The sequence below is a fragment of the Neopelma chrysocephalum genome, unplaced genomic scaffold, assembly GCF_003984885.1.
Source record: "Neopelma chrysocephalum unplaced genomic scaffold, ASM398488v2 Primary Assembly neopelma1_96770, whole genome shotgun sequence".
NCBI lineage: Eukaryota > Metazoa > Chordata > Aves > Passeriformes > Pipridae > Neopelma > Neopelma chrysocephalum.
In genome coordinates this window covers 424,277-440,922 of record NW_020925414.1, presented here as the reverse complement: position 1 = coordinate 440,922, position 16,646 = coordinate 424,277, and the positions used below count along the sequence as shown (strand labels likewise).

General features: G+C 37.1%; 1 protein-coding gene across 6 annotated transcripts in view; it reads left to right on the top strand.

Annotated features, from left to right (window-relative positions):
* ARL15 (ADP ribosylation factor like GTPase 15) overlaps positions 1 to 7,184 on the top strand; it is a 274,201-nt gene extending 267,017 nt beyond the window's left edge. For all 6 annotated transcript variants that reach the window (XM_027709329.1, XM_027709330.1, XM_027709328.1 and 3 more), the window contains one exon: positions 3,390 to 7,184. In XM_027709329.1, coding sequence (XP_027565130.1) covers positions 3,390 to 3,542 — 153 coding nt within the window. In that variant the 3' untranslated portion in view covers positions 3,543 to 7,184. The remainder of the gene's footprint in view (positions 1 to 3,389) is intronic.
* Positions 7,185 to 16,646: the final 9,462 nt, after the last annotated feature.

Genomic DNA, 16,646 nt, shown 5'->3' with positions numbered 1-16,646 from the left:
TCTTAAAAATTTAGCATTCTCAAAATAAACTCTTGAAAATGTAAAGCCAGTATATAAATGCACATCTAATGTGTCAGACTTCTGAAGTACTTTCAAGTACTTTGCTCCGGCATCCATGAACAGGCAGAAAGCTTTTCACTGTTTGTGCAGACGGAAAGGCAGAAGAGCTTCTCTGAGGAACTCACCCCTTTTGTAGTAGTTTGACTGAAGGGAGCTGTAAAATAGTAACTGTTGATAATGCAAGAGCTACCTACGTGAGTGAGTATTCAGAGAATTTCAGCTTCCTTTGGATACTTTGGTGATTGGTGTACATCCTCTTAGGAAATCTGCAGGTAATGAGTGTGAATGATGGTCATCAAGGCAGAAAGCAACTAGAGAAACAAATATGGATGGAAAGCTGAGAGCATTCCAGTGGAAAACTCAACTGTATAAAAAGTGTTGGGCATCTGTGCCAGTCTGTTTTCATGTAATTGTTTCATCTGTTGCGTGTAAAAAAATGGTTCTTTAGTTAAATCTAAAAAAAAAAGAATTGTTCTAAAAAGTGAATGACTTCTTCTGAGTTGAGAGGGGGAGAAGTTATAGTAAATTGGAAAATATTTGTTCCTGAAAACTTCTTTCTGGAAGTTTCAAAGTTCATAGAGCTCACTTGCAAAACCCTAGGGTTTAGCAAACTCCTTTGTGGTGTGAAGTTTAAATGAGGAAATATGGTAACATACCACAAAGTGTCCCTTGGGTTGTGGAAAATCACTTCTGTGCTACTTCTGGTTTAGTTATTTATTATTTGTAAGCCAATTAATGTTATTTTTCTTTATTTGTATTAGACATGAGTCATCTAGCAAATCTTTTTTTTCTCTGTAGCAGGTATGAAGCTGTTACTTATGTGAATGCAAGCAGTTGTGCTTTTATGCCAGTATCAAAACTTCCCATTTCAAAAGCCACTGCTTAACAAACACTTTAATTTTGGCATTCATCTAGGACCTATTATGCAGATATGTGGAAAATGATGACAGCACATCACTGATTTAGTTACATTTCGATTACACAGCTAGAAATAGAAAAAAATACATTTTAATCAACATTGGGCATCCAAATAAATAATTTATCTGCAAAATTTGTTTCACTAAATCGATGCTGTTGGCATCTGTAGTCATTTTTCTTGGCTAATGGGTACCTTGGTAACCTGTATTGTGTATGCCCACAAAGACACAAGACTCAATGCTAGTCTGCTTATTGCCACCAATTCCTTGTGCATGTGTTTCTAGTTTTAAACCCAAGTATTGTCCTTAGAATGTAATGACCATCCTTCATATGGTGTAGCCTTAATTCAAGAGGCTGTGTAAAGAAGATTGCAGATAGACTTCAGTGAACTCAAGGGGCTGATGGCAATAGTCTTCCCGTAGAGGGGTTGTGGTGGACATCCTCTGGGCTGTGGGTCTGAAACATCTCAAATTACTCAGCCATGTTTGTCAGTTTAAAGCCAGTGGGCTGCTCTGCCCACTAACTTCAATGATACCTTGCTTTGCTATCCTTCTGCGCAGCTTTTACTTCCTCCCCTTATGTGACAGTCAAGGAGGCTATTGCTGAAACAGGCAAGAGAGCTTTCTTACCCTGCTCCTCAAGTACTGTGATCTGTGCCATTGAGTAAATTCAATTTGGTGTCACTTCAGCTGCAGGGAACATAGCAATATGTCCCTTATAGAGATTAGTATTTTGGTTTTTATTGCACATAACCATGCCAACATATCAGGTACTGATGTGGCACTGAAATAACAACACTAAAAAGTATGTATGCTGATACTAAAATACTGTTTGTTGAAGTCCTGTTTCTTTCAACTTGTATGTCTTAAAATTTAAGGGGAAGTGAATGTCTACTACTGCACTGCATTTTCAAATGGAAATTGATGGAAATAGATTCTAAAATTTTTCACCTATATCCAGCTGGATAAGCTGAAGGTCCATCTCAAAACCCATTTTTTCCTGACATTTGTTACTAAACTCTATGGTCGAAATTTCTTTCTAAAAAATAAGAAAGCCTTCCTTCCACATGGTCGTGGTTGAATTCTGAATTATGTAAGTTGATACAACTACAGTTGGTTTCATCCATTAGAATACATTGATAAACAAAACTGTAGACACTGTAAGAGCTACATAAAGATGTTGCAGCTTGTATGGACTTTGGAAGCCTTTCTTTCTTTTCTTTTTTTTATTCCTCCTGTACATGGAGCCTTACACAGTGTGTCTCCAGTTGCCTGTCTAGGGCCTCTACTGCCTACCGTGTTATGAGTAACTGCTCCTATTATTGTGCTGCATATTTGTGACACAGTCTGTAATAAAAGAAAATTAAGAGTATTTGGCAATAATTACAATGAACAAGAATGTACAGACTAAGTCAGAGCTAAAAACTTCTGTTGATATGTTGACAGCAGTAAGTACTGATGGATATAGTTTTTGATGTAAAAACTAAATGTCTATGTGGACAAGTCAAACATGAGTAGACTTTTGGATTAATTACTTTCAAAAACTAAAATTTTGATGAAAACAGTAAACAGTGGATCAGTATAATCTGCAGACTACTGTCTTCTCCTAAGAAATATAAAAAACATTTTGATATTTTACTTGGTATTTTGAAAAGTGATTGGAATATGTTACTAAACTAAAATCATTCCTTTCTCAGTTTTCCTGGGGGTCTGTGTTTCTGCCTTGACAATTGGTGCAACAAATGTCACTAGTTATTGGTCTTTCCAAAAAACTGCATCATGTCTCACATATAATATTTATTACTATCCTACTAACATTAGTGTGCTAGTCTTTTATGTTTAATTTTAGAAAGACTAACCAGTTTTGGAAGAATTTTTATTTTTGTAGGGTTCTCTATGTCACTGAGAGATGCTGTGCTATAGCTCACATTTGACTGGAATGTTTAGAATTTGTACATTTTTGATGTCTGATTTGTGAAGTTAGTCTGGTGACAAATTCTGCATCTTAAGTGTTTATCAGTAAGAGTATAATGAAATATTCAGAGTTAACATTAAAATACAAACATAACCTAAAATTTCTTAGTTACTTTTGCCAGTTTGGATATGTTTTTGAGCAAATGTTTCATGTGCTTTGCTCTTTGCCTTAAATCACTACAATTCTTCCTCAGACCTCCCATGCTCTTAAATGCATGAGTAGAATGGTAGCTTCCAAGCAGTTCACTCACCTCTAAAGAAAACACTTTCAGGTCATGTTATATAACCTGTATTATAAGAGCAGATGTGGGTAAGATTCTAAAAATTAATATCCTGATCTTTTTGTGTGTTTTTTTTTTATGTTTTGGTTTGTTTTTTTAGATGTGAGAGAGTTTTCATTATAGTATTAATACACTGGTCTCTTTTTTTCCTCAATAGATAAAAAAATATTTTGAACTTGAGCCGCTTGCACGTGGAAAGCGTTGGATTCTTAAACCCTGCTCCTTGGATGATATGGAGGCAGTAAAAGACAGCTTCTCCCTTCTAATAAACTTGCTAGAAGAGAGAGACTTCGAACCTTCAAGAATGTGAAACCCAAGAGAAAGGAGTGGTTCTCCAGACATCACTGTACTTGCTCATTCTGCACACAGCTTAATTATGGTGTGGTATCAAGACTAAGCTGTGATACGTTGTTCATACAGAGTTAGTGCAGAATGTCCTTTTGTTAAAATAAATGTTATGTGAGTCAGGTACACAACTATTTCCAGTAAAGTTGTCTACACTACTGAAGTAGGAAGTTCCTCTTTGTTTACCACTATTTCTGCACACTGCATGTTGCTTTCTTGCTTTGTGATAATCCTTGATAGGGAAGTCTATGCGCACAAAAATAACCTAGTCTGTAAAGGGGGAATTCTATGTGTTACCTTGGATTTTAAAAAATAACTAATGTCTAAATGATTAGTGGGTCTAATTTGTATTAGCTTGTTTACTGACCTCACAGTATGGAAAAGCACAGCCACTGAGAACCTAGGATACCTAAAAGGCAAGCAGTTTCATGTTAATACAAAGGTTATTCCTGAGGTTTTACTAAGTGAAAACACAGCTGACAAGTTAGTTGAGTCCTCTTTTAAAATCACTGCATAACCTTGCCAAAGGCAGAACAGTTATTTTGCTGGAAGTTTGATGAAAAGTGAATTAACAAACAGATGTGCACAGATAACAGTAGTTGGGGAAAGTAGGTGACATAAACGGGTGATCTAAGTAAAAAGATTTTCTTAGAAAAATACAAAAGTTGGATAAAGAAATAAACTAACTGAAAGTAGTTTTCCATAAAAAAGGCGAGGTAAATGTCTGTTAGTTCATCTGTGGAGGCTTTATTACTAGTTAGAAGTATGAGTGATTGAAATAAGGACTGCTTCCTTTATCACTCATTTGTAGACTACTACTGTTATTGTAACATTACCAAGGCATCTATACCATAATTAAGGGTCTTCAGTGTTTGTACTTCTCTTTTCAAGGGGATTATGTCTTGTTCTTTCAAGCTTCCTCTGAGCTAAGTGTTACTTAGAAGACAAAAAAGTATTCACTGGAAAACAACATTTGTAATACATTTAGAAAAAGCCCCCTTTGATTCAAGTAACACAGTCCACATTTTCTATTTCCATGTTTTCCCCAGATTTGCAGTATTTTGGCTGCCTTTTGTCGATTTTTTAAAACTTTATAACCCAATTTTGTCCATTAAAGAAATGTGCCAGGCTACTGGTTCACCACTGAGTCAGTGACAACAGGGAACGTGCAGATCAGTTGCTGGACTGATGCACACCTTGAATGCTGTGCCTTGCACATTCAGCTACCCTTGAGTGTCTGCAAACACAAACTGTAGTGATGTGTCATTAGTTTCTCATTGATTCTGCTTGTGTTCTGAAACTTATAATGCCATTTTTCAGGGCTTTAAGCAGCATATCTTTCCACTCTGAGCATTTATATTTTGTTTAATGTTTATTGTAGTTTCTGATTAGTTTATTTGGGGATAAGAAAATAGCAAAGATCAGCTTTTAAAGGCTCATAAAAGCCATTTCTCTATTACTTGCAATTATACTCTTTGTTAAACAAAATGTTTAATAGGTATTTTTGTTTACTTTTCAATTTCCCTGGATTTCCTGCATTGCTCCCACTGTTTTAACTTGATTCCTGTTATCAGAAAGAAGCTGGGAAAACTGATAAACTCCTTGTTTCATTTTGAGATAGAATAGGCAGAAAGCCTGAAGGGCATCTCCTTTCTTTGTTTTTTTATTCTCTTTCCTACCAGATCAATCGTCTCACTCCTAATACTCTTGGAAATAACCAAGAACTGGAATTGTTCATTTTGAAGCACAGAGTAGCCCTGCTTTGTTCAATTCTCTCTGCACACTTTAGTCGAGACTCATCTGCCAATCAGTTTCTCTTGTATGGGTTAAGGAGGTTCCTTTCCCTGGATTTAAGGAGGAATTGGATATAATTTACAATTTCAAACTTTCTCTTAGCTTAAGTGAGATTAGAGGCTACAGAGTCCTCAGATTTCCACAAGGTCCCCAAATTTCTGTCCTGTTTAGAGACAATGACAGGTAAGTGGTAAGGAGGAGGTGGGAAAATTGCTTGCCAGAGAAGGCAGGCAAAATGGGGGATTCAGAGCTTTTACTGCTTTTTCATTGGCCATTAGTTAGAAGATGTGAAATAACATTTTTTTACTGTTTTTCCCCTTCTTTCCCTTAGTTATGGACCAAAAGTTACAGAAAATGAAAATAAGCCCAACTATATTGCATTCTTGAAACTTTACTTATTTCTGCCATCAGTAGAAAAACCATCAGTCTGGTCCAAAAACCTTAGTGTTTCCAAGTTACATTTTGGTCATGATCTCCCAGATATGCACTGTTAGAAGGTGCTAATGACTAACATGAAAAAGGCCCAATACATGGTTTTGGCATATGCCAGTGGCCACTTAGACTAGGACCTTTAGGCAAATGTCAACTGCACAGAAGCAGTGATTTTGATTTACCAAATTATTTTGAGTATGCTTTTTCTTATTAATACAGCGATCATTCCTCACCACAGATTGAAACAATACCTCATAACTGCTGAAGGCTAAAACCAACACTTTACTTTGAATGTAGTACTTCTGTGGTTTTTGTGTTGTAGATAGACTTAATGGATGTGTACCTTTTTAATGTCTATAAGCAACTTCACCTTTTTGTGAGGGGATAAAAACATTCAGTAGCAGCTCATGTCATAATTCCTTGTCTATAGTGTTGTTGAATGCTCTGGCTTGGTAGAATATGTAAGCACAATGCAGTTTGCATTCTGCTAACCAATCTCAGTTGCTTCAGTTTTTGTTGGTTTGTTTTGGTTTGTTTTTTTTTTAATCTTTTCAAATGTGTTCATCATTTAGTGGAATAAATTTGGGCACTAGGCTCTACTTTACTTGCAAGTTCATTAAGGAGTGACCATTTTCTTTTTAAAAAAGATATTGTGCTTTAATGTTCTTTAGCCATCTGTTAAATTACTTTGTGTGTGTATGTGTGTGTATGTGTGTGTGCCCACACTAAGCTTCTCAGACCTGTGGCTGTCTGCAGTGTCTCAGCCGTCAGAGTGAAAACATTATCAATCAATATCCAACAACAGCTGGTTTTGACAACCTTCTGTCTGCTGCCTAATGCTTTACAGCTCATCAGTAAGACTTCTTTGCCTTCCCACTCTGAGCTGGTAATCTTACTGCTTCCATGTCGTGTCCTGTAGTTGTACTTCTAGCATTTGTATGGATAAAAAGTTAAATCTTAGTGGGTTTTGATATTCTTTCTTGCTGTATAATGCTCCACGTGTATCTTAGCTTGCCTATTCAAATATGCTATACAAAAATCTGTGATGTATTATTTCACTTAACTTCTTGCATTTCATTATATTTATAGAAGTTGCAGATTTTTGTACTGTATTACTTAATCCAGTTGCCTTTTTGTAATGGCAATTAATTTATATCACAAAAGTTTGTATCTTTTCTGTAGTCAAAAAGTATTAGTTAACTGCCACATTATCTTAACTTTATACTAAAAATACAGTGTCTATACATGAAGTTGACCCAATCAAATGGTCAACTGCTGACGTGGGGAACCTGTACTGTTTATGATTTATACATAATTTCCACTATCAAAAAAAAAAAGAAAAGAAAGAAAAAAAAAGAAAATAAACGCTGTGTAGAATTGAGTTGATAAGTTTTGATTTCTTGAGAAAGTAGCCAACTTGGGAGTATGGCATATTACCTTGATTTGGAATGTTCAAGATAAATTATTTACCCATAAGTGTAAACAAATATTCCTGTATAAATCATTGCTACGTCATACGTAGTTACACATTTACACACACATACATATGAAATAGAAACTTTCAAAAATTGACTGATTTTTTTGACAGCAAGATGTTGTTACTCTGGAAATATATGTAAATGGTATTGCAGGTTTATCGCTGAAACAGAGATTGGAATAATCTTTATACAATTCTTCCATAATATTAAATTGAAAGACATGTTTATATGACTAGAAATTATTTTTAAATAAATGACATGACAAAGTACATATACAAAACAAAAGCTACAGAAGTTGAGCAAAGTAATGTACTCTGGGAAAAATAAAAGATTGCTGGAACAGCTCAGTGTTATCCTGTCAAACATTATTTGAGTAGAAGATGCTCTGACAATGCAAGTTGTAACAGCTGATGGAAGTATAGTACTGCTGAGCCAGACTGGAGTTGCTGATTCAGCTACCAAGGTATGCTTTTTCCATTTTACTATTTTTAAATCTGCCTCTTAACCAAGACTAGGAATGAAAGATTTTTAAACTGATAATTGTTTTTTAATTCTTTTGTTTCATATAAATCGTAATTGAAAACCAGCTAATCATGCTTCATTTGATAGCTCTTGAAAGAATTTTCATTAGCTCACTAGCCCTTTGACCTAATAGTTTAAACAAATAAAAACATCTGTTTGTGTCAGCTGTAGGGTTAGTCATCCAGAGCCCAGGTTAACACAAGGGTAAGAGAGAGTCCCATATACTACATGAAAAAACCCCAAACTGTTTTCAGTATCTGCAGTTGAAAAGGACCCCTGAAATCAAGTAGGGTTGTTACTGAATTCTGTTAGGTGAAGAAACAAAAAGATCATTACCTTTCTCAGTCCTCAGCCCTCATGAGTGAACTGACTAATTTCATTGTGTGGGTTGGACTGAAGATCAGATCTAATTTAAATAGTTCTGAGACATTCATGCTTAATGCTAGCTGCTTATAATGTGTTGTAACTTTCATCACAGATACATTTGGAGAAACCAAAGTATGCTGTGTATATTGATTGTTCGTTCACCAGATTTCATAGGAAAATGTAATAATATGTGGTATTCCGGTGGGTTTTGATGGGATATATATTCAGGGCAACCTTGTTTATAGAGGGTATGTTTGTGCATCAAGCATGTTCAGCACTTCTATTTATGTCTTAAATATGCCGTAGTTTTTTAATCACTGAATATCCCAAGGAAAGGCAGATATTCAAATGTCAGTATTGGTTCTAACAGTAGATTATGTAGCTCCAGTTACCTGTGACAATAAACTGGGAGAGAAACGAAGTATTCTAATCATCTGGTTGTCAGGTTTACAGTAAATCCCACTGAAGTATTTAGCAAAAGGTCCAGTGCTTGTTTGGGATGATTATGGGAGAAGAGACACTCATTGCCTGAAAATAACCTGAATCACAGAATCACAGAATATCCTGAGTTGGGAGGGACTCACAAGGATAATCAAAGTCCTGGCCCTGTACAGAACAGCCACAAGAGTCACACCATGTGCCTGAGAGCATTCTCTAAACATTTGTTGAACTCTGTCAGGCTTGGTGCTGTGACCACTTCCCTGTGGAGCCTGTTCCAGTGCCCAACCACCCTCTGGGTGGAGAACGTTTTGTTAGGTTCTAAACCTCCCCTGACACAGCTTCAAGCCATTTCCACAGGTCCTCTCACTGGTCACCAGAAAGAAGAGATTGGTCCCTGCCCCTCCACTTCCCTTCCTGAGGAAGCTGTAGACTGTGATGAGGTCTCCCCTCAGTCTCCTCTTCTGTGGCCTGGTTTTGGTAAAGACCATATTTGTAATGAAAAACTATTGTATAGTTAATTTCTAAGCACAGAAACATTTCTCACACATGGAAAAACTCTACATGTATTTGAGAACCTGCCCACATACTAAGAAGAGGCATGAATTGTACCTAAAACTAATAAAACCAACCATCACAGCATGTCTTTTTTTTACCTGCCACCTCACAATAGTAAAATGCTGTTGTTCAGTTTTATTACGATGCCATGTAACTATAATTTATTGCATTTCAGTGTGCACTGGAAAGTATTTGCATGTAATAAGTAAAAGAAGATAAAAATCCATTTGTGGTTTGGCACCTTCCATGTATGAAGAGCTGCCCTCTTCCTAAGGAGACATTGAGCATTGGAGTACAGGAGCCTTATATTATAACTTCGTTATAAATCACTGCTAACTGAAATGCTAAATAATGGAAATCCCAAACAAAAAGTCTGGCACTTTTTAAATGCATAGTCCCAAAGATGGTGTGCAGGAGAGAGGAAATCATGACTTGCATATGAATGTTGCAAAACCAAAACAAGTTTAATGGCCCATCACACAGCAAAGTATTTGGTGTTTTAACAATGTGGCAGTCTTGAATTTGGAAGGTTGATAGATTTTTCAGGATCAAAAGAACATTTTGTAAAAAGTTTAATTTTATAATAGGTTACATTTTGGGCCTGTCAACTTTGACACAGTCGCATTAAAGCAATAATTCCTGCTGTGCATTAAGGTTGGCGCTCCAAAAATTTCTTCTATGGAAATGAAGCTGTTCTGTGTTCTGTTAGAAATGCTCAAATAGCATTTTTTTGTCCTGTGTCACCTTATTTATTTGAAAGAACATATCCTTGCATTTCCTCAGAGAGGCATATACACCCAAATTGCAATATTATTGTATCTTTCAAAGACCCCATTTCTGCCAGTGTCAAAATTGTCTATTTTGGAATGGAAATGGAAATATTTTAATGCTTATGAAAACAAATATCTATTTGCAAATCTGTCAGAATTATTTTATTATAGCATTCCCAAGTATGTAAGACCTAGGGATTCAAAATATAAATGGGATTGCACTATTTAAAATTAGCACTGATTAACTGCAGTATCTGGGAAATTGCTTTTTTTATTTAACAGTGGACTGAAAAATGCAACTCATAATTGCCCCAATATTTATCTTGCTGCAGAGAAAAAATTAGCCCTCATTAGAATTCATATGGGTTATGACAACCTTAGTCCATTTTTACTAAATTGCTTTGTTTGCCAATCCGCTCTGGTTTACATATGTGTCAGTTAAAACTGAAAGACTTCCTTCAAGTATTTGCAACTAAGGTTCATTTAAAAAAATGCTAATTGCCTTGTCTAAAAATATTTTTTAAATGATTTGCAGGAGTGTGACTGATGCAGAAAAATTCACTTTTGCCTTTAAGATATAGAGCATGACCTTTTGGTTACAGTAAATACAGTAACTGTATTTACCAAGTCTGGTAAAGTCATTACATATACTAAAGGTATTGAGACCATTTACCTCACATTCCTTCCTATTAGCTTCCACAATTAACATGAACCACAGCTGAAAAAATAATTCTAGTTGTCAGTGATAAATGGGGTGAAATCGTCAATCACTGAAGTTGACAGTATTATTTTTAAAAGATATTGCAAACAAATGTTTACCCAGAGATAACAGTATGTTGCTGAGATTTTGTTCTTTGGGGTTCTCTCATTTCATTCATGTTGCTGACTTTGGTGCTCAATCTCAGATTAAAGAAGGGGTATTTTTGCTTTGGGGTTTTTGGGGGGTTTTTTATATTTTGTTTTGGTTTTTTGTTTTTGGGTTTTTTTTCTGTAGCACGAAGATTACCAAACACCCATGCATCAAAGTGTTTAACAGAACCAGGAGCATTCCTGGTAACGCTCTGAGATAAAACTTCAGCTTTTTGTTTATTTGTTTTCTTTTCTTGATATGATGTGCAGACCTGAGGTTTCGGTTCAGGCCTGTCTCCACTGAGAGGTGCCAGTAATACAGAACTCTCCTATTATGGGCTATATAAATATCTTGCCTATTTTTGATGCTCAGTTTTGATGTCTAAAGAATTTTAATATCAAGGTCAAATATTACATGGTGGTTTCATATGTAGATGTTTCAGTGACATAGACATTAAAGAAAACGCATGCAGTGTTTGTAGAGAACAAATATCTTGTTTTTGACATTCTCAGTGCTGAGGAGAAATCTTTCATAAAACTGCTATGGGATGGTGAGTCTCGTTCTGTCTGCTTGTGAGAGGCAGTTTTGCTTTTAAGTTTGGTTCAAAACAAATTAAATAGAAACTTTTTCTTTCAAGTTGGTATTTTAAACTACCTGGATACTGCCAATTAGCATGTTCTCAAGCACTTTGTCTGTGAGAATCATTTCACATCTAACCTGATTAAGGCCTGAGGAGGTGTTCACTACTGGTCAATGTTTCCAGTTAGTGATTTGATCTTTTCAATTTCTTCCTGCATATAACATTTAAAAAACCCCTTGATGTTCACACCTGTTTGCACATCTTGTGTCAGGCAAGTGTGCTCTAGGAGTGGTTGTCGAGGCAAGTCTGGAATTCTCCTGGCACTCAAGGATCAGTTTGTTCTCAGTTATCTCCGGATGAGACACAATATTGTTTTCTTTCTCCATCAAGGCCCATTTTCTCACCATCTTTTTTTGTTTCCATATCTGCTTATTTTGGATGGGAACTCTGGTTCATGCAATAACTAATGTTGAATGATGCATTTATCTTTTAGCAAAACAGGGACTATTGCAGGAGAAATAGTTCTGAGACTCTTTTTAATGATCAAAATTACAGGTTATGTTGCAAATACTAACTAGAAAATGTAATTGTTAGTCAATGGGTTTGAGTATATCTAAAAGCCAAGATCAAGTGTATCCTATTCCAGCTGACTGATGCTGAATATTGGTTCTCATTTGCTAATGTCAGAATTAAAGCAGAAAAAGTTGCCAAAAATACATGGTGTCTGATTCAGCAGGAAGCTTAGCCCAGTGAGTCATGAGCCACTGTTCTGAATGGCACTGAGACCTCTGTCTCTCTGATGGGAAGCAAAGATGGCCATCTGCCTGAACCTATGACCTGTAGACCATAAGATACTTAATATGTTTGCCACAGAGCTGAGGGGAGATACCAGTTTGAGGAGGCCTTGATAGCGGCTCTACCTGACCAAGTCATGCCAGAGAAGGGACTAGCAGTCACTGTTCCAGCAGAGCCCGCTGCTTGCCAATGGCCCACTTGACTTGTCAGGAATGGTGTGGAGTTTAGAGCCACAAGCCAGCCATGTCTGGCTTACTGAAACAAGCACTTTTCAAGGCGACGAAAGAAACACTGAAATGGGAAAATGAGTGCTGGTGGCAGGCCTCCACACCTGTCATGCTGTATTACAGTTTCAGTCTTTGATTGTTGGTCCCATAAAGGTGTCGTTTTCTTCATGTTATTAAAGCAATTACAGTTATTATACTAAATTTGTCCTTTCTGAAGGGAGCAAGAATAAATGAGAGAGGATTTGCATACAAATTGAGCCTGATGTGGGGGAAAATCAGAGCAGGTGGTGAAGCTGTGAGGAGACATTATGCAGGAGCATGGCCAGAGCTGCCCTCCTCCACAACCCGTTGCTGGTGACCCTTTGAGGAATGTCTCCTGACTGTCTGGTGGATTCATTTGAATGAAGGACAGTTTGGCGCACTGTTATCCTGGGCAGATCAAAGGCCATGTGTTGGCTGCATGGATGGACAGAGGAGGCATGTGAAAGGCCTCCCCTCCCATTGGCAAGGCCTTTTCCTTGGCACTGCTCAGCCCCCCCCCCCCCCCCACCTCTTCTCTCAGAGACATACCCCTGTGTAAGGCAACTCTCCTGCCCCATGCTGCCAGGTAGGATGCCTGCCTTTGCTGCAGGAGCACCTGCCTCTGAGTGTGGTGGGTTCCCCTGGCCTCAGTCAGCCGGGATAGTGAGTAGTGGTGTGGGACTGCACCTCCCATTGCATCCTGGGAAGGGTGTCAGGTCACCCATGCAGGTGTTTGTAGTTCAGAAGAGGAAGGCAAGGTGGGCAGCAGGTTTCCAAACCCATCCAAAGTGACAGCGTATTTGGCTTTTGGGCATGGAAAGCCATTGCTCCAGTTTCCCACTGTGGTTGTGTTTCTTTACAGAAGGTTCCCCTTGTGTGTCTAATGACAGGGGTAGGGGTTCTTACTCATGAAAGTGCTATAAAATATTAGGAAATAAAGCTATTTTTCTTCCCGAGACTGAGTTTTATACCCCAAGTCACTGCTAAACAAAGGATCAGTGGTGTGGAGGAAACACAAGTGCCTGGCCCTGTCTTTGTTAGGTTTGGACTAGTTTCAGCCCAACAATTCTGGTAGTGAGTAATTGATGTGCAAATTAATTTCATCTACACTAGTAGATGAAAAGTGTATCTGAAATATACATTACTTGCAAATGAACCTTTGTTATAGTGGGTTGTCCTCATTGAAACAGCCCTGGAACATGCTGTTTAAATAAGAAAGAATGCTGTTGTACTTTAGTAATGTCTTTTGACACTGAATAAGATTCTTTGAATTCCTACAGATGTGGAAAAAAAGCAGCCCTGTTTCTCTTTTTTAGGAAAAAAAAGTTGTGTTTGCATTTGTTTAATAAGTGGGAGAATGATTATAAGTTGTATCTTCATGGGTCAGCTTTGCAGCTATATTATAGGGCAATAACCAAGTTGCTTTCCTGACTTAACATGTACATGGATATCAAGACCAATGAAGGTATGTTGCATTGATCATTAAAATTAAACCAGTGAATGGCTGTCTGTGTGAAGGTTCATATTAATTTTTAAAAGTCTATAGCAGTAACAAGCATAGCAGATATCCTAAATCAGAACATGAGGATGATGTTCAATCATCTCCTTAACTATCTTGAAGAGTTTCTCTGTGTTTCAATGTCAGACCTGTCTCCACTGAAAAAGAGTAACTGGTTAGAGCATGAGCTACCAGAGTCATGGCTGTTACTGCAGATCTGCTGCTTTAATCATGACAACTGTTCTGCTCTTCAGTCATGGTTCAAGGTTGATCCAGAAATATTCATTTATTTCCATTGTTAAAGTTAAATCACTGATACAGAAGTTACTATCTGGGCATTCAAGTGTGGGATTACCAGCTTTTTACTTGGATATTTTCCTCTGTAGCCACAGAAGAAATAATTTCCTTTTTTTTTTGCACTGTGGTATTTAAATGTGAGAAAACAACTGAAAGGATAATAAGTCAGGAAAGCTAATTCTCCTTTTCCAGGCAATGAAGAGAAACCACATGGCAGGTGAAACATCTTGCTTTGGAAATCCTGGTGGACTCATTGATTTACAGAGATCTATCCAGTTCTCACAGTTATTAAAACAGAAGGATTAAGATTTGGAGGACGTGACCAGCTAGTCTTAGTCACAGTGCAAGTAAGCAAATTCTCTAATTCGTATTTTTGATGACTTTTTAAAAAAAAATTATCAAACCTATACTTCTGACCACTCCATGGCTTTGCAATCTAATAGTAACACAGCTTGGACTTTTGAAATTCAGCAAAGTTTGTGAATACATTTTTCCTTATAATATGTGATCTTTTAAGAATGAAGAAACATTTTTTTTTTTAAATCAATATTTAAAAAAAATTACTTGCTTTGGTCATAGCTAATTTAGCCCTGATGAAGATTTTTTTCATAGACAGAATAGAATATTATAGTTCAATTATAAGGGCCTGCAACAGCTATCTAGTCCATCTGCCTCATTGTTTGAGGATTTGGACCATTGTCCAAACCTGTCTGCTGACCGGCTAGGGTCACTGACCATCTCTCTAAGAAGCCTGTTGCAGAGTTTGACCACCCTCTCAGTAAAGAAATACTTCCTAATGTCCAGTCTAAATCTCCCCTTGTATTGCTTTGAACCATTCCCATGCATCCTGTGACAGGATACCGTGGATCACTACCATAAGTAGCAAAAATGCTAATTATTGGACTGCAACTGTATGAACTTTTTCAGAAAGCGTTTTCTGCCCTGATCTGTCCCATCAGAACCCTGTTTTTTCTCTTTATCTGCATCTGTTACTCAGTACTAATTCTCATTTTATGCCCTCTCAAGCATTCCCCTTACACAGAAGATTCTCAAATGCAAACACTTTCAAATACATTTCTGCATACTTAGTGAAAAAAACCCAAAACCAAAAAGAACCCCAAACCCTAGGTGTCAGGATGTTCAAAACATACAATATGTTTTTTATTTAATGCAAAGAGACACAAGAAAAAAAGACGTTGACCTCACTCCAGGAAGTTTTTCCCAGGAACATTGCAAAATATATGCAAACTCCCTTGGCCTATTCAACCTTTCCAGGTGCATCACTCTCCTGGGTACCTAGACAGATGTAGAGTCAAGTGGAAGTGCAGATAAGCATGTTCGATACCACCACTGTACTGAGATATGCAGACCTCCATATGGAAGGCAAATATTATCAATTTTTTCCCCATTTTAAAGTTTCCTATTAGGAAAGTTTAGCCCTACCTGTGGTTACAGAACAAAGGAAAAATCTTTTCTATATGCATTTTATAAAATATCTCTTATGTAATCATTTATGGGACATTATAGCTGGAATACATAAAATGTTTTGGTATTTATTTCTCCATCAGAATTGCTCAGGTTTTTCTTCACCTGTCAAAATGAATTGCCTCTACTGAGCAGTGTCTCAGTGTTCTGCATGTCTCTATTCTCTGGTTGCTTTAAGGCCACAGTATATCAGATTCAGCTTCTTAAACTAAAAGGTGTAGGAAATTCAGAGAGAAAAATATTACCAAAGTAACTTTATTAAAGAGCCCTGTATGGAAGATCAATGTCTTTGCTCAAAATGCACTCAGAGAAAAAGTTGTGTTGAAAAACAATAAAAAATATTACACTGATGTTTCAGAGGTTGTAAATGTGAGATTCTGTTACCAGAATTACTTTAGTGTCATATATACTTGCCTATAATTGAATCTATTTTGAAATTTTGTCATCTATCCTCATTTCTGTGTCTGCCTTTGTAACACACCTTTTCAAACAGCACATGGTCTGATTTTCATTCTCAGTAAAATTCCCTGTCCTCCTGCAGTTATCCTGAATGTCAAAATCAGGGCATAACTTGCCCACCTTCATGCTAAAGCATGACTCCTCTTATGGGGAGTTACAGCTCTTGTTTTTCAGACCTATGGTTCTGAAGGTCTCACAAACTGTTGGGATTATACATTTTTCCCTCATCTGTGAAATCTCTTCATACCTGCAGCATTTACACAGCATGGAATGAATGTCCAGTAATGAATGACAATGAATGAAAAGACAGAACAGATGTATTTGGACAAGAGAGCCTTTCCACAGTGTGTGCAGGGTGAATTTGGCAAATCCATATAAACAGACTAGAGAGAATGATGGGTATCACCCTCCATCGCTTAGGGCAAATGTATTTCAGAAACATAGGCTTAGTGTCTTCATCTATCACCTTCAAAACAACCCCCTAATCCATGGTCATGGT